At 43.2% G+C, this 23,525-nt stretch overlaps 1 protein-coding gene across 1 annotated transcript; it reads right to left on the bottom strand.

The window, feature by feature from the left end:
• Positions 1-16,456: 16,456 nt before the first annotated feature.
• Positions 16,457-18,864, bottom strand: Cer1 (cerberus 1, DAN family BMP antagonist). The gene is made up of 2 exons (XM_041651264.1): positions 18,364-18,864; positions 16,457-16,741 (listed from the first exon to the last, which is right to left on the bottom strand). The coding sequence occupies exons 1-2, from the start codon at positions 18,862-18,864 to the stop codon at positions 16,457-16,459; spliced, it is 786 nt and encodes a 261-aa protein (XP_041507198.1).
• Between the last annotated feature and the right edge of the window lie 4,661 nt (positions 18,865-23,525).

Below are 23,525 nucleotides of genomic sequence, written 5' to 3'. Positions count from 1 at the left end.
GTTGTCAGCTTTCCAATTAGTGAAACTTAGGAAAAAATATTGGACTTATCAGTTCGAATAACCCGTCTCCCAATCTGAGCTGTTATCCTCACAAATACCTGAAATACAGAGACTAAAACTTTTTGCCACTCACTCCAGCTCCTACAACTGTGCTGTGGGAAGCTTACACTGTTCGCGGTGTATGGAACTAGGTGGTTATGCCACCATGACTTGGAAGGAGATGAAGTGTGGATGGGAGACAAAAGGCCTGTTGTAGGAAGTCTGCACTTCCTTTTTTTTTTTTTTTCATTTTTCGTTTTTGGTTTTTTGAGACAGGGGTTTTGTAACAGCTCTAGCTGTCTTGGAACTAGCTCTTGTAGATTAGGCTGACCTCGAACGCACAGATATCTGCCTGCCTCTGCCTCTGAGTACAAGCCACCACCCCCTGGCACTGTACTTCTTTTTGAATGGTATTGGAAGCCTTCCATATCAAATTGTTCCTGGTGGTACCAATTCCTCAGGTCCTGGGATGACCACTGTTCTAACTCTAAAATTGCCTTCAACGAGCTTGCATCGTTTCCCATAGAATCCCTTTCATCTCATTCCCCAAACATCTTCTCTCTTCTCTCAGATTGAGGCAGGATAGGAAGACAGAGAAAACAAGGGGACATGGAAAAGAAAAAAAATGAATCTCACCCTAAGGTCTAGTTTTGGTTTCCTCTTGGCTGAGTGTCAAGAAACTTCAGCACCACCTAAAGCCAAGGTTGCCTTCAGAGATAATGCTCATTTTCCTGAATAAATCTCAAACAACCAAACAACGTTAAATGTCACTGTGGTCACTTAGGGCCAGAACGGTTGTGGCCTTGAGTTTAACTCTCTCAGCACACACTCCAACCATCTCTAAACCATTAAACAACCTCAGAAAACCGCCTTACAGTCTTATCCACAAAAAGGCATTCTTTTTGTTTGTTTTATTTTGTTTTTAAAGACAGTGTTTCTCTGTGTAGCCTTGGCTGTCCTGGAACTTACTCTGTAGACCAGGCTGGCCTCGAACTTAGAGATCCACTTGCCTCTGCCTCAAGGGCATTCTTTAAGATAAAAGAAATAGGTAAATTGTGCCCTTTCTTTTATTTTTAAACTGTTCTTAACTTTTAAACTTTGCTTAATCTTTAAGCCTTATAAGTTACATACTATGAACATGTTAACTTAGAAAGCTACAGAATTATATTGCATATACACACATACATATATAAACATACATCTACATATCATAAAAATCCTAGCATAACTGCCTCCCCCCACACACACACAGTTATGACTCCAGTGTGCAGTATCGTCCTTTCCTCAAGACAAACTGGCTCCTTCTCTTGTGCTTGTGTTTCTTCTCCTCTCCTCTCCTCTCCTCTCCTCCTCTCCCCTCCCCTGCCCTCCCCTCCCCTGTCCTCTCCTCTCCTAATCCCACCCCCACCTGCACTTACATCTAAAGTACATGTTGTCCCTTATTGATACTGAATACATTCACGTTGCTCTGACTAGTCCTTAAGTTCTTTTCTGAATGTAGTTTCAGGATCCTTTGTGGAGATCCTCCAATGACAACGTTATGTTATATCTTGGACTCAAGACCATCCATCCTCCTGTCTCAGGCTCCTGAGTGAAGGGATTACAGTGGAGTAGCTCTGTGTCTGTCTTTCAGTCGGGACGCTCTTCATGCTAACCAAATCGGGGAGTGAGGGGAGTCTCCTGGAACCCTGCCACCCCGGAGTTCTGTGTCTCGTTGCACTTATAAAGCACTTATGGATCTTGTTTGCACCCTCATAGTATCGCAAGCTGCAAGGGAGTTGAGAATGTGTTCTTTCTGATTGCAAGCATTCGTGATCTCTAAGTCACAGATTAGTTTTGTCATGACCTCTAAGTCACAGATTAGTTTTGTCACGGTGTGAGCCCCAAACACGCAGCATCTGTGTCACCTGAGAACCTGTGAAAAATCTTATTTTTCAGCCACACCCCCCAGTCTACGGTACGTCAAATTTGGGAGGAGAAGCCTACAAACCTGTGTTCTAACAACCAGTCAGATGATTCAAAACACACACTCAAGTCTTAGAATGTTCAGCTAGACCATTGCAACCTAAAACAATTCAGTGGTAAGCACTGATTTGACTAGATGCAAGTTTTATTCTGTTTCAAATTAAAAAGTTCCCCTTTTACACATAGCTATGGTGTTGGAAAGTTTGTCGCAATTGCCTTTGGAATAAGTAACTTTGGCTATCACTATGCGCTTGAGATAGTGAGATTTTTGTAATGATTTCTTTGAATAGGCAAAACTAATACAGGTAAGGAGTAACTTTGAAGGAATACACTTCGAATAAATTCCCCAAACCCAGTGACCTGAATTAAATGTTGTTTTGATGTCTCTTCAGCTATCTCTGTGAAGAGGAAGAATCTGTGTTAAATGATCTCAACAAGGGGCCAGAATACTTAGCCAAGACATGAGTGCACATGAAAATTGGGACGATACTTGCTTTTTTATGCCTGTTTTCAGTCAAACCAATTTCACAGAAAGTTCTCTAGGAAAAGCATGGAAGAATATCAGTAGCCAGAAAAATATTTCCCCTACATGAACTGCCTTAGCGTGGGAAGTTAAAAGATATTGACAAAGGACCACCTCCCTCATGAGGTTGCATCATCTTGTCCTGTGATTCATGCTAACCACTGACAGTATTGATAGATTTGCGTCACTGTGAGTGAACAGAAGAAATATAGCATCCATACCAGATACTTGTCTGAAGAGGTTTTTGGTCGTTACTGCTGTTGGTTTTCTCAATGTTTTGTTATGTCATGGTGGGGACCAAAGCTGGGACCTCAAAACTGCTAGGCGAGATCTTGACCAAAGAACCACATCCCCAACCCGAGAGCCTTTCTACCCAATTTAAGCATGGAAATGAGTCCCGCGCCGTATTTCCCTCCAGAATTCTGCTCTACTTCATGGATCTGTGATGCTGAAGCATGGTTACTAACCAAACTGATTCTGTCTGGGAATAACGAAAACACAGACAGGGACAAGGAACAGTGCTGCCCCTGCCAAGGTAGCGTCTGACAAAGGCACGGGCAGAGCACTTGGGTAAGCTCTGCCAACTGCTGAGCTGCAGTGCCAGTACCAGGGAGGACTGGATTTGACTGCGATTTCCAAAAGTCGGTGCAGTCCAGAGTTTCATCAGCCCTGGCTAATCGCCCTTGGCAGCTTTGGGTGGATGGCGTTCTCCACCTGCCCAGCTGGGTACCATGCCCTAAGCACCCACATTTGATGCACATTCATGATTTCTTGGTTGCTCCAGTTATCACCCCCATCTGTGTGAGTGGCAGAGTGCCCATGCCCGAATAGACTAGTAATCTAAAAGTTGCTCTTAACCATTTTTTTTGGAGTAGTACATCTCTTTGAACATATGATGTAAGTTGCACATCCCCTCCTCAGAAAAGTACACATGCACACATATCCATACATACATATGAATGTGTACACTTATTTCATGTATTTATGTATAAAGTCCTACACAGTTCCCCACCTTCCCACATTTTAAGAGACTCACATGTCAGTTATGATCATCAGGTTAAAAACATGTCCTGGGATGTTAAAAGTAGGCAAAGTCCACTTTTAAATTTCAAACAGCTAGGGGAACTCTGAAGAACCACTGAGTTATTAGAGGCCAAGGTGAAAGGTGTGCTGGACAGACACAAGCTAAGAGTTGCTGTCACTGAGAAGCTAGTAGTTTCAACAGGGTGGCCTCACAGAGAAGCAAAACAGAGCAGGACATGTAGGGCTGGAAGCAGGGTTCAAATTTCCAGAGGAGGAAAGTGTTTTGGTGAACACATGAAGACAGGAGAACCTATCCATACCCTGTGGTGTGGATCAAGAGTATAGTAGGTAGAAAGACAGAGAAGAGAAGAGAATGGAACAGTCAAATTATGATAGACTGCAAAACCAAAGCTATGTCTAAAGAAGAGCCATTAGACAAGGGCGATTACCTACTCTAAGCTGGAAAAGATTGCTATTGAAGGCATCATTGTTAAAATGTAGAGAGGCAGTATGTTTGGAAAGATTTTTCAATATTCTAAATTGAACCTGGTTTTTGGTGGCTGCTTGCTCTGGGTGTTTTGACTACATTAAATAAATATTAGCTCAAGATTGTTACATTTTAATAAATGTCAAAGGGAAATATATTCTGGTACGAATTTAGATTCCCTGAACACTAAGCAAGTTAAAATCTATTTAAGATGGAAAGAATGAAAATTTACTGAAAAGAGAAAAGAATCCTGCCAGTCTCTAGGCTGGAAGAACAGACGGACAGACAGACAGACAGACAGACAGACAGACAGACAGACAGAACAAGCTGCGAAGAGTAGACTGTAGAACCATTGCTGCTGAAGGCAGTTAAACTATACCATAATAAAGCCCTCTGATGAGAACCGACTTGTTACCATGGAAGCCTTGGGCTGCTGGCTTCCGTCAGTTGTTACTTCTGATATACAATTGCACCGTCATCTTTACTTCCTGTCACCACTCAAAACCTGATTAATTCCTTCCTTCTAACCCCACTTCCAAATGCCAATCACTCCCAAAGTGATCTGTGCTCCCTCAGATTCAGCAATGGATTTCCCAATGAAAGTCCACCTTATAAGCCTGCAGTCCCTCATCCCACTGGCACAGGAGTGCTTCCCCTCCCTGGGAGACAGTAACTCTGACAGTGTGCAGCGATGTGCCTCTTTCAGCTGATTCAGTCCTAACAGACCCTTTAACAATGAACGCTCTCCATTGTCACAGCTCAAAGCCAACACTCCTTAGGACATAGTCTTCTTTCTGTGTCAATGGCCCAGTAAAGTAGCCGCCAGACCCAGTAATGAGACTCAGCAGTTTACACGGGGACTCTTCTTCCACGGTGGGAGGAAGCAACACTGTGAGATGGTCACCCTGTTCCCTCGTCCTTTGAAGAAATGTGAACCAAAGTAGATGGCAAAGAGGAGACCATCTTGTCTGGGTGCTGGGGGCTGAACTCAGGGTTTTGTGCACACTAAGCAAGAGCATTGCTGTGGAGCTACATCCGCAGCCCTTGACTTTCTGGGGATGTTTTGGCCATGTAGCCCAGGCTGACCTCAAATTCTTGATTCTCTGCAAAGGAAATGAAATAAAGCAGAAAGGGTAAGCCCCAGAATGCAGCAGGGCCTTTGTGTGAATGAAAGTATTCCTGGAAAGGAGGGACTGAAACATTTGCTTAAAGGTTTTACAAGGTGGGGCAGAGAAAAAGATTTGTAGGAACATCTTAAAAGGTGAGGGGGGAAATTTTTTAATTTCTCATTATACACAAAGTTTTAGTGTTTGATAGAAAGGAATAAAATTTAATGGTTCTTGCAACCAGTACCTTTAAAGTATCCAGAGGCACCTCATGACATCTTCCTGTCTGCCATCTTTACGATGCCAACTAAGCCTGTCTACACACAATCTTGCCCACCATCTTGACCTCTGCACATGTGTCTGATGTTTCTGAGCTGAGCATGCCCAGAAATAGTCTTCCATCTTTCCTTCTTGACTATGACTCTAAACTGAGCATGCTTAGGAAAGTGCCTGCACTCACAGTCCTTTCTCACGTGATTATGCCTGAACTCCCCAGGTTTCATCTCTTGGTAATTCTAGTTTGGGTTTTATCCTCACCAAGATGCAAACCCATTCGATTTGATAACAGCTTAAGTTAATGCACAAAGCAAAACAAAAAATCTCAAAAAGCTCTTGATTTTATGAATGTCCTGTTTGTTTAAAACCTTTTTTTCCTTTTTAAATATGTGTGTCCCCATTGATAAGTTAGGCAAAGAAACTTGTCACATCTTGCTTCTGAGAAGTAAGGCTAAAGTGGCTATGAACAGTTTGCCCTTTGCCATTTCTGTAGATGGAATATGAAGAGTAAATAGCTTAGAAGAAGAGAAGCAGAGAGAGAAGAAGATAAGTTGCCAATGTGTTATTTGCAGAGGTTTAGTTAAAAGGCCAATGTCTGTCCTTGCCCACCGCCACACATACAAACAGGAAAATGTCAAGTGACTAGAACCTACAGGATGGAGTCAGAAAAGCGTTCTATAGAGAGATAGAACTAGTTTTGGATCTCGAGCCTTTTGTTGCAACCATTCAACTCTAACATTGCTTGGGTTTATTAGTTGTCTGTGTGGCTCTGGATATTGATATCCACAAGCTCACAGATGCATACAATATACAGCACACACGGCGTTTCTGATAGTCTTGTTCTCTGCCCTCTCTAGCAAATGGAAATGTTCATTATAACAGAGTTACAAAAACTAACTCCTAGTTAGTGTTCTTCTACCAAGCAATATCCAGTTCTCTCCTTCATCTCTCTGACTTTTGTTGCTTAGGAAAGCCTGGGGCATGTATCTATAAGGAGACGCGTAGGTAAATAGTAGAGAGTGTGACCTTGGGCTTAGAAAGTCCTGTGGCCAGTAGCCTTGTAAAAGTCCAAACCCTCAGACTCTTTCCTGGATCTGTAGTCATTTATTAATTGCTTCAGGAACTGCCAGGCTGTCATTATGAAGGCTTGTGTAGGTGCACTGTAACTATTAAGAGTGTATTAAAATTATAGCAGGAGCAGCTGTGGAGACAGTTTCAGCGTGCAAACATACGGCACTATGACTCCCATGACCCCTCCTCCTCACAGCTGCACCAAAGTGCTCCACAGGCTGCAATTTTAACTCTTTACTCACATCAGGGGTTAGCTGACCAGTAGCTACGCTTACACAAGCCTCTTCCCTGAAAGCAGGAAGTAGAGTTAATGATACAGACGCCTGGCTGTACACTCACATTTAAAGATGAGGACAGGCCGATCCTCTTTGGTGTTTCTAGCACAAGGAAGAGCCTTTCCCCCTCTTACTGCTCAGACAGGTGAGCGGAGGCGCATCTGAGAGCTGGATGAGCCGCCAGGCTTGGCATAAGTTGTGTGTGCCGTCGGATGCACATTCTGAAAAGTGGAGACATTTGTCTGGTCTGCTCCTGAAGTCTACCCACAACAGATGAGACTTGACAGACTCTAGAAGTCTTGTTTATCCCACAAAGGTCTCTTCTGCTCCGCCAGGGTAGCATGCTAGATAGGAAGCCCTAGATGCAGAAGGTGCTTCTTGTGATGCAAGCAACTGGATGATATCTTGCAAATAGGAATGGTGACGCTTTCTTAATTGTAGATGACAATATCCATTATTCTTAGAAGCAAAGTACAATATGGTAAAACTGAAAAAAAATCACATTTTAAAAAGTTATTTTTATTCTCACATAAGTATCTGTGTGTGTGCATATGTGTGTGTGCGTACGTGTGTGTGGGCGTGTGTGTGTGCGTGCATATGTTTATGTTGTGTGCACACACCAAAGCCAGAAGATGACATTCAACCCCCTGGTACTGGAGTTATGTGTAGTTAGGATAAGCAGGACAGCATGGGTGGTTATCCAGAAGAGCTCTAAGTGATTTGCCCTGCTGAGCCATCTCTAGACCCTGACATTTTCTTTTCACATTGTCTAACAAAACACAAATATGTATCAAATATAAACACACACATCCATACAAGTTGAGAGACAAGGGAAATGTGGCAGAATGTCAAAGCTTGGAGAACTTGCAACTATTCCTGTCACTTTTCATTTTTTTTAACTATTTTGCATATTAAAGTGTTTTATGGAAAAATTCAGATTCCTGAGAATCCCCCAAATCCACTGAATCAGACTCTGACAAGTAGACATTGCTATTGAGTATCTGAAGCAAGTTTTAGCCCATAATAGTAGAAGGCTATTGAGCCATAAAGTTGAACTCTAATAAAAGAGTAAATACAATTTAAAAAGTGATTGTTTTAAAAGGTGATATTTTTAGGAAGTAAACCAACTTAGTTAAAGACCCAAGTTTCTTTGGGCAAAGACAAAATCAAACCAAAATGCACTAACTCTTGCTTCTCATGTGTGAGGTCCCGGAGTTCACCCCTTGGTAGCAGCTGCGGCGGCGGCGGCGGCGGCGGCGGCAACAACCAAAGGAACTGAGTAAATCAGAAGGGAGCAGTGTAGCTCCTTAGCAGTAGAGAAAAACTCGGTAGATCGTCCAGGTAGAAGAACACTGGCACCCGAGTGAGCTGAGGGAACAGCCCAGCAGCTGACTCTCACAGCCTGAACAAGCGTTCAGAAGTCACGTGGTGCCATTTCTGCTTTGTTTTGCTATTTTGCCTGTTGTTTGCTTTGTTTTCCAGTGCTGAACTTGAGCCTAGGACTTCGCTGGGTATGGTCAGAGATTTTCAGTCACTCTGCATCTCCTGTGGTCTGGCAAAATCACCTGCGTGGCTTAAAACACGTAGACCAAGGTGCTGGCCCCCGGTCTCACCTCCAGGTCTTAAAACAGTTTCCGTATTTCAAAGCTCAAGTATACTAGAATTATAGGGTTAAAAACAGTTGTCTATGAAATAAAACCCAAACTCCTCAAAAAGGCACCGTCTGTCTTCTTGAGCAAGGGAGCCAGAAATGGCCATTAAAGGTACCCCAATGAGCCAACCCAATCCCGAGGCTTCCTAGATTCAAAATGTATATATTTTGAATTAATACATCTGTGGGCTAGATGCATTAGCAGACTTTAATTAGGAGCCCCCGGGAACTGCAGATAACTAAATATTTGGAAATTAGGTGAACAGGGAGAAAGGCACTAAAGTGAGACCGGAGAAAAAATGGAGATTATTGTCATTTTCGTTACAATGTTGCCATGATCTCATCATCCTTAAGGGCAAAGAGGGAGACGGGCATGGAGTCTGCTTTTGCCTGTTAGAGAACCCTGTAACGACCTACACTACAGCTCATGGTCCCAACCACGTTCCCAGGAGGACGGTTTACCAGTGTGCTACGATACCATTAGGCTAGGAGGAAGCGTCTAGAAGAGGGCATCCTTTGCCTGAGGAAGTGTTCACTTCCTTGGTTGAACAGGAATCCAGGATTTTTGCATTGACGTGATTGCATTATGCAAAACATGGCCACTGGAAATTCTTGTCTTCTGGCATTGGTCATGAAAGAGGTGTTTCTTTTAGTTGGTTGGCAAAAGGAAATTGTAATAATTTCCTTGGAAAGTATTAGCCCAAACCCAGGTGGGTCACTGCTGCGTGGTTTTGTTTTTTTGTTTTTTTTTTTTGTTTTGTTTTGTTTTTTTACCAGAGAAGAAGGAGGACAACAGGGAAGGGGTAGGATGGAAGCCATTGTGTGGCAATCTGAGCTGAACTTCTGGGTGGGGACTGGAGGCCTGGTTTAGGAAACTAGCCTTACAGGAAGTGTCCCTAGCTCAGTGAGGTTACTCACCCTGTCACCTCCCCAAACTCCACAGTGTAGATCCAGCTCAGACAAGACAAACGGAAATCATGAGCTGCACTCAAAACAGTGACTTCTGTCCCCAGCACACAAACCTGACTTTCCAGCCTGTGCAGGAAGAGGCGTGTGCAGGAGTGTTCGAAGGTTTCTCCGGGCATCTCTGACCTCTGCCCTTCCTCTCTGTTTGTTATCTTGCGGTACAATCAGGGCCCCTGGGAAAGCACTGAGATGCTCCGGGAAAATGCAAAGCTTTCTGCCCTGAACACTCCCAACATTTGTGCACATTTCCATGGTTCAGTTACCCCTTTTACAGTATTGTAATCAAAAACTCCATGACGCTTACGTGTGTGCACTGATATTCACAAGTCCCACGCATGTAGCTACCCTTCCAGGAGTAGTTCAGGAAACATAGTCATTTATACCCATTTTATTCCTTTAAAACACTAAAATTACGCATTATGAATTTGTGCATACATATAATATAAAACAATATATCAGAGACAGAAGTACAGCAAAGACGTACGTAACACACAGGACTTCTGTTAGAGGGCTTACGGACTAGAGCGCAATGACAGCCAGATAACAAGCAGTACGGCTGTGGGTGATGCTGGTCTGGGCTGCCCAACAGCCATATTATCCTCTTTCTTCATTTCATGATTCAATTATCTTGGGCATTGTACTCAACTCTTTACAAGGGGGGAAAATGAAAAAGAATTGTCTGCAGAGCTGGGGCTCAAGTTCCAACACACTTGCAGGTTAAGACATCGCTGGACATCCTTTTGCTTCTCTGCTATAGACATTGGCCTGTAGATGATGGAACAACAACCACAGTGTCACTGAGAAGAGCTTGTGGAGATTGGCAGTAACAGGCAAAAAGGAAGGAGCCCATGTCCCTAAGGGAGTGTAGAGATTCTGACTTAGCCAGGCTCCATTTTCAATGAAATATGTCCTGTATAGTTTAATACCTCTGGGCTGTTTTCTAGCACCAAAATCGAAAACACATTACTATTGCTACTTTAGAAAAGGCTTGGGACAACTGGATGAACCTCAGGCTTATCATGTGCTATAGGTACATGCATGCCTTGACGTGCATATGGTTGCATATAGCAAAGAATTTTTATATTTACTGACATACACATACTTTTTTCTATCTTGAAGCAGTGTAGAAAGGAACTAGAGTTTGGGAGTCATTCACCTCCTGCCACTCCCTAGCAGTGACTCCTTAGCAAGGTGACTATTGTGGGGGCCTGATCGTCAGCAGCTATAAAATGGTACTGAAATCTCTATTCTGTGCATTTTCAAGCAGATTCAATGAAATTATATAAAAAAAAAATCTCTCCCCATATGTGTGTGTGTGTGAGAGAGAGAGACAAAGACAGAGACAGACAGAGACAGAGACACACACACACACAGAGAGAGAGAGAGAGACCTTGTCACTGCTCTTGACACATTATATGTGTTCAGCGTGGGACATACATTAATCCTGTACCTTTTGTACAAACCCATTACCAACCTGCTCCATACTAGACTCCTCTTAGACTCCTCTAGGCACTGACTACACTGGGGAAAAGAAACCCTGTTCTCATGGATCTTAGAATTCAGTTAACGATACAAACAAAAGTATAATTATGGCCTGAGATGAAGTATGATATAAAGAAACATAGTGCCATGGAGGCGGGGAAGCAGTGAACTCAAGTTTGACTGGGGTTATGGAAGGCTTCCCTCGGAAAACAGTTTCCGAGTTTGGAGGTGAGATTTTGGAGGGAGCTGCACAGTACACTTTATAAAAGACTGAATGGGAAACAAAAGCATGTATTTTCTTGCTCCTGTGCTGTCCACTTCAAAGGTCTGGGATTATGTCCAGTTAATCATAAGCTTGTTTACTCATATTCTTTATGGTGTGTTCATCACAGACACACATAAATGTAAGAGACTGGATGAATTAAATTCTTTAAAAAAATTTTCTTTGTTTTTATTTTATGCTTATGGACATTTTGTCTGCATGTATATCTGTATACAATTAATCTGCAGGGCCCTTGGTGAAGCCAGAGGAGGACATTGGCTCTCCTGAAAGTAGAGTTGCAAACGGTTGTGAGTCACCATGAAAGCACTTGGGATGGAACTCTGGTCTTCTGGAAGAGCATCCACCTAGTGCTCTTAACCTCTGAGCAACCTCTCCAGCACCAAAGAATGAATTAAGTCTTTAATTCCAAGGGGGAAAAACTAAATGAGTGTAACCAGAGGTTTCTCCCCCACCCGCCAGTTCCTAAACAACCACTCTGAGGTTTAATATTAATTAAAAACTGCTTCTTACTGGCTAGCTCTACATATAAATTAACCTGTTTTAATAATCTATGTATCATCACATGCCCCGTGGCTTACCCATAAGGCTCTGGCATCTTATTCCTTCAGTGGCTGCTGGCATCTCTCTGACTCCACCTTCTTTCTCCCTGTATTCAGTTTGGCTTTCCTGCCCAGTTCTAGTCTACCCTGCCATAGGCCAAAGCAGCTTTGTTCATCAACCAGTAAAAGCAACACATATTCGCAGCATACAGAGGGACCTCCCACCATAATAAGACTTGGGCAGAAAGCTGCACTGCCATGCATGAGACAGCAGATTACATTCTCAACAACACTCACACAGCACGCACTCACATAACCGGGAAATGTCCACTAAAAGGATATAAATCATGCAAACATATAGTAACGTCTCAATGATTAGAAGCCCACAAGAGTCGCTGTCTTATCTGGTTCACACATCATCTTTGCTGCACACCGAAAGGCTTGAAGTAGAAGGAAACGTATCCCGTTTATGATGTGGGAGTGTCATATATCAATCTGTTGATTTCATTGGTTAAGCAATAAAGAAACTGCTTGGCCCTCATAGGTTAAAACATAGGTGGGAGGAGTAAACAGAACAGAATGCTGGGAGAGAGAAGCTGAGTCAGTGAATCGCCATGATTCTCCCACTCCAGGCAGATGCAGGTTAAGATCATTCCTGGTAAGCCAGCTCATGGGCTACACAGATTATAAGAAATGGACTAGTCCAGGTGTGAGAGTTAGCTGAGAAAAGGCTAGATATAATGGGCCAAGCGGTGTTTAAAAGAATACAGTTTCCATGTAATTATTTTGCGTAAAGCTAGCCATGCGGGCGGCCGGGTGCCGGGGACGCAGCCCGCCGCTCTTATTTCAACACGTTTATTTTTAAATAACCTGAAGATTTTAGTGTAGAGTGTTGCTTAGAATAAATCTCCTAAAAATTCAGGAATTGAACGGCATTCTTAATTATGGATTCAATGAACAACATGTCAAAAAAAAAAAAAAATCCTGTACCTCGCCTTGGTGGAGGGTTACAACTCCAAACACAGAAACTGGCAGTGATGGCAAACACCTGTAACCGTGGTGCTTGGGAGGTGGGGATAGAAGATTCAGAAGTCCTAAGTCATCGTCAGCTACACAGTGAGTTCTAGACCAGGCTGGGATATATGAAATCCTTTATTTAAAATAACAATATCAATAAAATTAGTACCTTCAAACACCATTGGAATTAGGATGGCCATGTGACTTGTTTGGGCTAACCATGGGATAAGGTTTGAGTTATTTCCAGAACAGTCTTCAAAAATAAGTGCACGATCTTTTCCTTTCTTTGTCTCAAAAAGTTTCTGCTCCTGTCAAATGCATAGGCCCTGGAAGAATATGCAGCAGACAACCAGTGACAAATGCATTATGTGTGAAAAACAAAATAGACTCTTGTCAACAAATGTCACAAGCAAGTGCACACTGGAAAAACAAAGTCCTAAATCTCACTCAGCTGCTCTCTGCAGAGAATACTGAATGTCAGCTTAGAAACATTTAGGAAAAAAACCTATCAAAAGGAATTGGAGATAAAAGATAGGATACTGTGCAGAGAAGAGACTGCCATAGACCATTAAAGGAGAATATGTCACCCATTAAAAGGGCACCGCTTTCATGTCCCCACTTCTAGAGACCACTCAATAGAAAGCAACCTGTCTCTAGAATGCTGCCCTGCACAGAGCATATAGACACTTCATTTTTCCCTTTACAGTTGTTTGATTTTCAAGTTCCTTGGCCATCCCACTGCAGGAGTGGAAACTCGACAGGAGCCGAGCATCTGTTTAACTTGCGCTCAAGCTAGTGCACAGCATATATGTAACTGGGGAGCCTTTGATGAACAAAGCATGCACACAAAGACAATAGCGTGCACTACTGAGCAATGTGTATACAAGACTGCCAAAATACCAGAGGAGATCCAAAGTTAAAAGCACAGATTCGTGTGAATGAGTTCATGGAGGGTAGGTCAAAGGTCATTGTTGGGTGTCTTCCTCATTATCTCTCTGCCAGGATCTCTTGCTGAGCCTGAAGCTTATGGATTTCTCTGGGTTGACTGGTTCATCAGCTCCATGAATGAATGCACGTACACACTGATACACACACACACAAGCACATATGACAGGGCTGGGTTTACAGATGTGTTACCTCTTAGCTTTCATGTGGCTACTAGGGACATGAAATATGAACTCAAGTTCCAAGCTTGTATGACAAGCACTTTACTGACTGAGCCATTTTTCAGCTCCAACCCTTACTTATTTCTCTCTCTCTCTCTCTCTCTCTCTCTCTCTCTCTCTCTCTCCCTCTCCCCCTCCCTCCCTCCCTCCCTTCTTTTCTTCCTTTCTTTATGAGAGAAAAATAAAACCAAAATTTAAGATGGCATTTGTAGAGAGGACTAATAAAGTGATCGCTATGTTTAACAAAGAACCTGGTTCAGGGACATACTCAGATAGAACAACTTGGTGAGACATCTGCAATAAGAGACCTGTGAGACATAAAGCTAAAGTGATAGAGAAGGAATGAGAGTATTTAATACAAATAGACATTCTACTGGGAATGTCAAGTAGTTGGATCAGAAGACCCAAGTGAGGTCCTTGATTATCGCTTCTCATGGGCGCCCTGTGTAAAGCATCAGTCAGAACTACAAGTGGAAAGCTTCCATGTCTAATGTAGTCCCCTAGCTATGTGAGGAAAGCAAATATATCTGGACCAGAGTGTCACAGAAGGAACGCTGTCTTGTCAGCCTTCACCATGTATGATCTAGACACATTCTGAAATACAGCTGTAAGTAAATCTAGATACTCAAGTCTATTAAAAGTAAGGAAAATGATGCCTGTGCACATTTAGACAAAGTCACTTGAACTTTCAAGACGGGCTCTCTTTACTGGCAAAATAGGTGACCGCCTGCTTCATGGGTTTCTTGAGAGGAGTAGATGGATTTAAAGACACATCTGCTGTCTGAGGGATACACTATTTGTGCATTTCCTCTCAACAGTGTCCTATGCTCCCGTGTTTTATACACTGAGCCACTGGACACTGCTTTTTCTTGCAAGTAAAAGTGTTTGTGAATGGGCACTTTGATGAGGTTCCCACAAATCACTTTATGAATGCAAGCTCTTAGCCGTCTATCAGCTAGCGCATCTGGAGTTTACGTGCGAGGGAAGAGCAGACCAGAAGTTTGAATAAAATGAATAATTGTTTGGAGCTTGGGCTTGAGAGTCTATTTGTAAGTATCGATGAGTGGGATTTGTGAGGGTGTAAAGAGGAGAAGGGGACCCCGATTGACAGAGATGGGTTTACATAATCAGGGTTAGGCAGTTGCACACAAGACAGATGCTCAATAGCTTTTGGCACCAAAAAATATTGACCAGCTGGGATATCATTAATGCTTAACAATTTTATGCTTATGACCACATCTTGGCCAATTAGGTTGTCTTTGACCACCAAAGGGTATAATACATTCTGCTGTAAACGCCACATGTGTATCTCTGTAGCTCATATTCTGTTACATTGATATGTTGCACAATACACACTCACTATAAATGCGTTTGCTTCTTCAGGGCATCATGTTAGATGGTGATTTAAGAGGAATCAAATTAAAATGTAAAATTAATTTCTTTATAAACATAATTAGTCATTACTCGGGGAAATGTGGGGGTGTGAGTGTGTGGGTACTAAAAGCAAAGGGATCTAAATCAAGTAATTTCTAAATAAATATTCAAAAGCTACTATTAAAAAGTAATCTGGCTGGGAAGAGGCAATGATGTGTAATAGCTGGACACAAATAAATGCAGGCAGGGAAGAGGCAGCTGCTAAGAGACAGTGACTGAATGACTTCCGCAGGGGTTGCTTGTGACATCAGAAGCCCATGGCCAATGTCAGAAGCCCATGAAGTCATTTAGGAAATACCAATACCTGAAAGACCAATACCAAACATTTATGTGACACAGTATTTTCAAGAATTCTTCATACACTAAAATTTAATACACCATTCCGATCACATTCAGAACTTGAAATTGAAGGACCTGTGGAGTTCTGTTTGTCATACACACACTCTTCCACCGTAGTTAGAAGCCCACCTTGCCACAAGATTCAAGGGGGACGTGAGCAGAAGATGTCACCTATAAACCGTTTCCCTTCAAAATGACTTGCAATGTATTTGAGACTTACTGGGTTTCTCAGTAACATCCCCAGATGGCCTTTGACTCTAAGACTGTTCATGCATTTTCCTCAAACTCTGGGAAATGGCTTGGTTCCTAGTGCCTGAGTCCCCTCCATGTATAAACTGCAAAGAGAAGCATCAGGGTTCCCTCTTTAAAGTCGGGGAACCCGCAGTAAAAGCTTCGTGTGAGGAGTACAGGAAGAAAAGAAAAGATATGGGCCATCAAGCAAGTTGCTTCCCACATCTACGGCAAGAACCATTCAAAAGAATCAAAACGTTTCCTACATCTCAAAGGCAGTTTCAAAATAAGCAAAATCCTTTTAGAAATCCCTCTAACTTAGAGCTAGGTGTTACAGTGTGTGCCTGAAAACCCAACACCCAGGAAGTGGATCCAGAGAGTACAGTCATTCCTAGCCATACAGCAAGTCTGAGGCTAGCCCAGACTACATAATTCCCGGTCTAAACACAAGTGAAAAAAAAAAGAGTGGGTGCTACTTCCCCTTTATGTAACCACTGAACATTTCCATATTGAGCAACCCCCACTTTTTCTGTTGGGGTTTTGCTTTCAGAGGTAATCATGGGACAGCTTCAGAAGCTGAAGGTCAAGGGATGAAGGACTCCTGGGAACCAGCTGGTAGGGCGTGTCCCTCTCCATGCTCTGCCTGAGCCATGCAGTGGCATTCTTCCACCTGCATCACCATCTTGACCACGGGGATTGGGCTGGTGCAGTTCAGCCTCAGGTGCACGGTGGTGAACTTGGCAGGCGAGCAGTGGGAGCAGAAGTTGGAGGGGAATGTCTCCGTTCCAGGAAAATGAATGGACCCGCATTTCCCAAAGCAGAGGTTGTTCGGCACAACAACTTTCTCACAGTCTTCGTGGACAATTGTCTGAAAGGCAAACAGGTTGGGTCATCTCAAGGCATCTCATGACACAGAAGGATGATTTAGAATGACCTAAATTGGGAATGCACTTTGTGATATCCAAGACAGGGAGTCCGTTAGGGACAAAGCCACCTCACCAAAGCTTTCTTTATCATGTAACTCATCATCACAATAATGTAATAATTGTGTAATAATCATCACATCAGTTAGCCTCTAAAAAGCCTAAAGTTAACGTGAAAATAATTTCCACTATAAACACCATACTTTAAAGATTTCCATCTAGTTGGATATAACCAGTTGGAAACAAAAAGCTGTAAGGGCAGCCTTCTTACTTAACCATACCATATCCCACTGTTCTGTTCTCTATAGTGCATTGTGCACAGCGGTTTTTCAGTAAATACTGGTCAGTTAACCATGGAATAGGCCAGAGACCATGAATTCAGTTCTGTCCTGTTTTATTTGCGCTGTGAAGCAGTCAGGTCTACAAAGCAGCAGAGTCATGATGTATATACCTATGTTACATCACCTTTGCTGCTTTTCTCATAACTCCAGATACTCAGTTTTATGTGTCTTCTAAAATATGAGTCAAACGCCTTCATTTTAATTTAATTAGCAATAGAATTAAAAAGTAAGAATTTCAAAGGGAACTTGATTGCCCGAGTCTTAGGAGCAATTTTCTAATTGCACACGGACCGGCAAAGCAGATATTATTACTTGATGATTGACTTGCCATTGCTACACAGGCAATTGCCTTAGAATACAGCCTAGTTAATCGGGCGGCGTTACTAGACTGTAAAATTTTAGTCTCTCCTGCACTGCTTCTGGTTCAGTGTCTTTTTGATGCATTTTCTCTACTTTAACTTAGCATTTGGAATGTAGGCATTGCCAGGACTGGAGAAAGAAGAATACGAGAATGTTCCTTTGTCTTAAGAGTACAGAACTGGTCCTGGTCACTACAAATTAGCCAGCGCAGGTAAGAGATGTCATTTCACATTACGGTTATTTCTGAAAACCTAAGAGAAACATAAATTACACTCTAAATTATGTTTTGCTATCACGATGCCAAGAAATGATAGTGAGAATCACAGCCTAGAGTTTCTGCAGGGGCATTTTCAAGGTCAAATAATTTCAGCAACTATTTAAAGAAAATTGTCATGGACCTGCGAAGTAGTAAGGTGTGGGCATCAGAAATGAAGCAGGGCACCCAGGGAGATAGCTGAGGTAGCCCACTTCACCTCCAGTTTGATGTACTTGTTTTTCTACCTCTTCATGAATATGGAGTGAAGCTGTAAGGTAGTTCTGGCAGTTGCTCTGAATTCTCGGGGGCCTGAGAGCATAACCTTACTTTTCTATATGGTAAAAATATACACGTTCAACAAACTCTGTGCCTTCAAAATGGTGACCACCAAGACTGACCGTGCCACTTGAAGCACTTCTAGCATCCAGGACAAAGGAGACGTGAGAAGGAAATAAGGGAAATTAATCACATTTTGCCAAATCCCACAACGAATACCCGAGGACCAAATGGGGAACAGGCAAGGTACAGTCTCTTGTCAGCCTCTTTTGCATTTGTCCTATCTGTCCCCAAGTTTTACAGACTCTGGCTGTTTTCCCCCTACAGTGCATACCTGGTTGAAGGGCACTGTCCTGCAGGTCTCCCGATGTACTTCATGGCTTTTGATGGGCAAGACAACCCCCTGCGAGGCCGGGCCCTTCCTGAACATGAAGCGATGCCAGAATTTCTTGGCTTCCTCCTGAAGAGGGGACCTCTCCACTTCCCTCTCATCTGCTGGCTGAGTGAGGGCCGGGATCCCCAATGAGACATGATCATTTTCCACATCCTTTCTGGAGTGAAGTTTCGTCTCAGGTTTCCTCCAGAGTCTTCCAAGCCTGGACAGCATCTTCTCTCTCTGCCGCTGGCCTTCCCCAGCCAAACTGGTGCTTAGGAGGTGTGGCACTGCCACAAACAGATCTGGCTTGTCTTCTCCCTCCTCACGGTTGGCCATGTGGAGATCTCTGCGACCCCTTTCCAGGAGCACAAAGGAGAATGAGCTCTGGCAGCCGTCCACGCATCGGACTGCCTTCCCCAGAGGCAAGAGCACAAGCAGCTGAAGTAAGAGGAGATACATGCTACCAGGGCCCAGAGACTGAGATTACGTTCACAGATGGCCAGGCCCAAAGGAGAGGGGCTCTCTCTGTAGGACTGCAGCCAGGACATCCCATATATGCTACCTGCCTGGTAGGGTGGGAAGGCAGGTGGTCAGCAGGCAGGCAAAGCAAACACATTAAGTGTTTGCTTACATTATGCAGTGCTAATGGTGTCCTGCCTTCACTTGGTTCTGTATTTTAGAAGCCCCCCAGGGAAAGCCTGAGGGGTGGGGGAGGGAGGTTAATTAGCTGGTGGCTTAGCTGTTGTCTGAGACTTAGGAGTGGCTGTGCTGGCAAAAACAACTTGTTCTTTGTCTGAATTCCTCATCATTGTCATTAGAAGGAAAAACAGAGCCAGCGAGCATTTGCTTCGCATCTGCATGGAGCTGGGGTAGAACAGACGCCACATGTGTTCGCTAGAGAAGCATCGCAGGCAAAACAAAACAAAAAGGCCATGTTAAGCAAAAGCCCAGGCCTTCACAGGGGACAGAGAGAGAGAGAGAGAGAGAGAGAGAGAGATCAGCTTGGTGGCACAGCAGCCTTCTTTGCCTTCTCTGTATTCACATGTGGACGGAAGCCTTTGGTCATAGCCGAGTTAAGGGAATACATCTTCCTTATCCACACATGGAGACTCAGAATTCTCGAGTTAATCCTTTCACATTGAGAAACAAACACTGAGTGCCAGATTTCACAACTGGCCAGAGATCCGCAAACTCTTCCAGTTGTTCTCCACAGGGTCCCGAGTGACAGAAGCTGACAGCTCATCGATCAAGGACCATAATGTGTCCTTCAAGCCCCTTCATCATCGTTATTATTTTCTCGTCTTTAACGGAGCCAGGCTTGAGAAATGTGGAGTACAAATCCAGGTTTGATCGACTGGGGGGGTGGGGGGGTTAAGTTGGAGTGGGAGGTCCTTACCTGACTGAATCCACATCTGCTGCAAATCTAAGTAATTGGTGATCAGACTCAATAAAGATGGAGACAGACACGATTCTCCAGGGACTAAGGGGTTAAGTGGCAAATGATAATTTGAAATTAGCCCTGGCTACAAGAAACAGATCAATACCTTGCAATTCGGTCTACCTTCCCAAAATAGTGTCCCAACTGGGACGCCACACCTTCGCTTATCTCTCTTGCCCCTTCTGTTTAGTCACACAGAGGTGACCAGAAATGTTCTCTCCCTTTGTTTAGCGTGCAGCGTTCTTTCTACACGTTCCCCACTGGGACGTCTTTCCAGGCATTTGTGTTCTTGATAGTCGTCGCTGAGTTCTCTGAGGCAAGGCCTCCCATAAGCCATTTGCCAACTATGCATACATGGGTTATCATTTTACTAGAATTCTAAAAGACGTGTACTTGACTTGTTCCAGATGCCAATGGTACGTTCCCTGATGTTCACTGAACGGACACTGCTCCGTACCGCAAGAACATTAGTGTTCGCCATTCGTTTTAGTCTTTTTAAAAACTTGCCTGATACTTGAATTCCTCGGCTCTTCTCAGTTGCCCAATGCAATGAGCCCTCCAGAGCAGCCATTAGGTCTTCTGGTATTACATGTGATATGAAAACCAACTAGGATGTATCTTTTGGTTCCTGTTTAACTTCCCTGTCCAGTGACTTAAATTCCACTACCATCAGTCACATAGGGTCTTGCCTGACCCAATTGAAGGGCTAATCCAGGGATTCTACCTGGGGTCTCATCTTACCTGGCTCTGGAATTGCTGGCTATTGGACACAGTTGGAACAATTTCTGTTGAACAGACATTTGTAGAAGACGTTGTGGATGAAAAGTCAAGATGGATACTAGAAAGTGACCAAGATGGTAAGACTGGCTCCTGCCTTACACAGGTTAACTATGCAGGGCACAGCTCTCTAACTTTATTACCTCTGGGATACCAGTCATTCACTTAATTTTCCTTTGGTCTTAGCTTCCCCTCTTCTGAACCCAAATTTTGGAACTCATAGTTGCCGATTACAGATCAATCCCGGAGAATTTCCTTTGGCTCTTCCGTCCCTTCCTGCTGCTCAAGCCTGCAAGTACCCTGACTGACAAGAAGCCTCCTGCAGAAGAAGCACGAAATGAAAGGCCGTCTCCAGCGTCTCTTACAACTCAGAACAGGGAGGCTCGTCTTTCTCAGTGCTGTAGATTCTCATCCTTTCTATTTTCCTCTAAACATAGGATAGAAGTAGTATCATAGGAATATGAGATTTTAATGCAAAATAAGGCAGAATATTTTTTTAACATTTAGTTTAGCTTTTGTTGTGTGTGTGTGTGTGTGTGTGTGTGTGTGTGTGTGTATGAACATGTCTTCAACTGTGGAGGTGAGGACAGCCTATGGAAGTCCACTTTTTTTCTACCATCTTGGTCCTAGGATGAAACTCATGAGGGTCATAAAGCTTATCTGCAAGTGCCTTCACACACTGGGCCATCCTGCCAACCCTTTTTTCTTATTTTTCAAACATCAAGAACAAAGGTAGAGTACATGGTTTCCCTTAAAACCATTTTCTCAGCAATTTAATTTAGTAAGTTATTTAAAATGTAAAACTATTTCTAACATCATTCCCTGACCCATCTTACAGAAAGAATATATTCAGAAGCAGCTCCTTCCCCAATTCTGTCCCGCATCCTGGATTCATTCATTCATTCATTCATTCATACGATGTATATGTGAGTCCCAACACTGGAGAATCATAGGGACTAATGATAAGGATGTCCTTTTCCATGGCTAGTATATGCTGTAGTTTGTAGAGTTATTTAATTAATAAAAGTGTTATTTAGTTAAAATATAAGAAAACTTTAGGTAGACACCGTTCTTATACTAATCAGGCTTCATCAACTATTCCCAAATGCCGAAACACAACGGACTGCATACGGTTTCTCTTAATTTTATTCAACAAGTATTCACTTAGCACAAAAAAATATAGTAGACATTGTACATCTTTTCTTTCTTTTAGAGTAGGTCAGGAGTAACCAGATTCAATAATATTAAAAAGTGTGAGCCTTCCCTAGTTCCTTCTCCCTCATAGATAATCTGTCCTTGCCATGATCAGCTGCTACCTGAGCTTATGAATAGTTTGCTTTGGACACTGTATGTCTCTAGACTTCACCAAGGACAATACCACCTCTTGACTTGTCATTCTGAGTGGCCTTCGTGTCCACAGGAATGGATTGTGACCGTGTTATACTGATAACCTGGCATGGGCATCACATGGATGCCCACCCAACCCTGTTCTCATACAGTTGTTCCGACATCATCTCGTCCTGCTGTATCACCATAGCACACAACTCTAACCAAATAAGGTTTATGTGAACATTCATTTAGCATCTGTCCCTACTCCAGATTTTAGTCTGAAAAAGATCAAATAGATGGGTTCTTGCCACCATCTCAGGATGTAAGTCAGTTCATTTCGCAGTGCAAATGCTCAGAAGTACTGGTTTAATGAATGAATGAGGTCACCAATTAACTTGCATCTCCGAATCTTCTGGTCCTCACTTCCTGTTATATCCAGCTTGAATTCCATGGTTCATAAATTTGGATTTCTGTACTGTTCTCTATTCCTGGCCCTTTGCTCTGTAGACATGAAGTTATCCACCTACCCTGGGCCCACAGCTACAGTACAACCATACTGCTGCCAGAGACAATGGGAAGATGGGACAAATTGGTTCTATACAAAGTATCTTTTTCTCAACTCTGCTCAGCACTCTTTTATTACTGTAGTAATCTCTTGGTTTTCCATATAAACCTAAACTCTAATTATCTAACCCCCGAGTGCTCTGTCAATTATCTAACCTGCCCTCATTTTCAGCAACTGACCTTACCCCTTCTTATATGGAGAAAGACAGAAGTCACCATATAACAGTTTCTTACCTGTGACCTCAGACCCTGCCAGTTCAGTGTGTCCTTCCCCGTCCCCTAGAATCACATCCTCTCCACATATCTCCAAAGCAAGATCTCCTCCCTCAGCATTTTCATAGTGTGGGACAGCCTCAGACTCGTTCAAACTATCCCCGGTGTTCTCATCTGCTCAGCGATGGGATTGTTGGTTCAAATCCAACCTCTGTCTTCGTATCTGCTTGTATACCCACGCACTGAAGTCTGGCCTCTATTTCTTTAAAACCCTCTCCCTCCTTCGAGGACCGTCTCTGCCTTCCTTAATTTTTAAGCAACATTTAAGTCATTTTTTTATGAAGTCAGTTCTCAGTAGTCTAAGGTCAGAAAGGAGCATCAGAAAGAGGGTGAAAAGCCATGAGGATCTCAAAGCTTTCAATTACAAGAGCAGCCTGCTGGAGGTCTTGAGAAAGGTGTTTTCTATATAATCTAGGTAGCCCCCCTCTGAGAGCTGAGACTGGAGCCGTGTGCCCCGACTTGGGGCTAATTTCTTCATTCAGTTGTTCAGTGACAGGTAGAGCTGGGCTTACTAACGTGCATCTTCTTCACCACAGAGATGACTGTTCAGGGTAAGGCCTACCATTCCTGGGGTCTGCAGGATCCAAAGCTCCAGACACGGGCATTTTATTGAGCACGTTTTCTGTTTCATTTCTTTTCCTGGCCCAAGTTCTACAGTTAGTTTTGTGATGTTTGTTTCAACCTCCCAAACGTAACAGCAGTGTGGATGGAAACTTCTGACAAGAGTCTGGCTGGACTG

The sequence above is a fragment of the Microtus oregoni genome, unplaced genomic scaffold (genome assembly GCF_018167655.1).
Source record: "Microtus oregoni isolate MIOR12 unplaced genomic scaffold, Mior012 000005F_ref0000423, whole genome shotgun sequence".
In the NCBI taxonomy this organism is placed as follows: domain Eukaryota; kingdom Metazoa; phylum Chordata; class Mammalia; order Rodentia; family Cricetidae; genus Microtus; species Microtus oregoni.
Note: the sequence above shows the minus strand (reverse complement) of the source record. Positions and strands in the feature narration are given on the sequence as shown.

Excerpts from the sequence above, each read along its gene's own strand:
- Cer1 (XM_041651264.1), bottom strand. The coding sequence starts at position 18,864 with ATGTATCTCCTCTTACTTCAGCTGCTTGTGCTCTTGCCTCTGGGGAAG. Across the intron at positions 16,742-18,363 it reads GGACAGTGCCCTTCAACCAG|ACAATTGTCCACGAAGACTG; the intron begins GTATGCACTGTA and ends TTTGCCTTTCAG.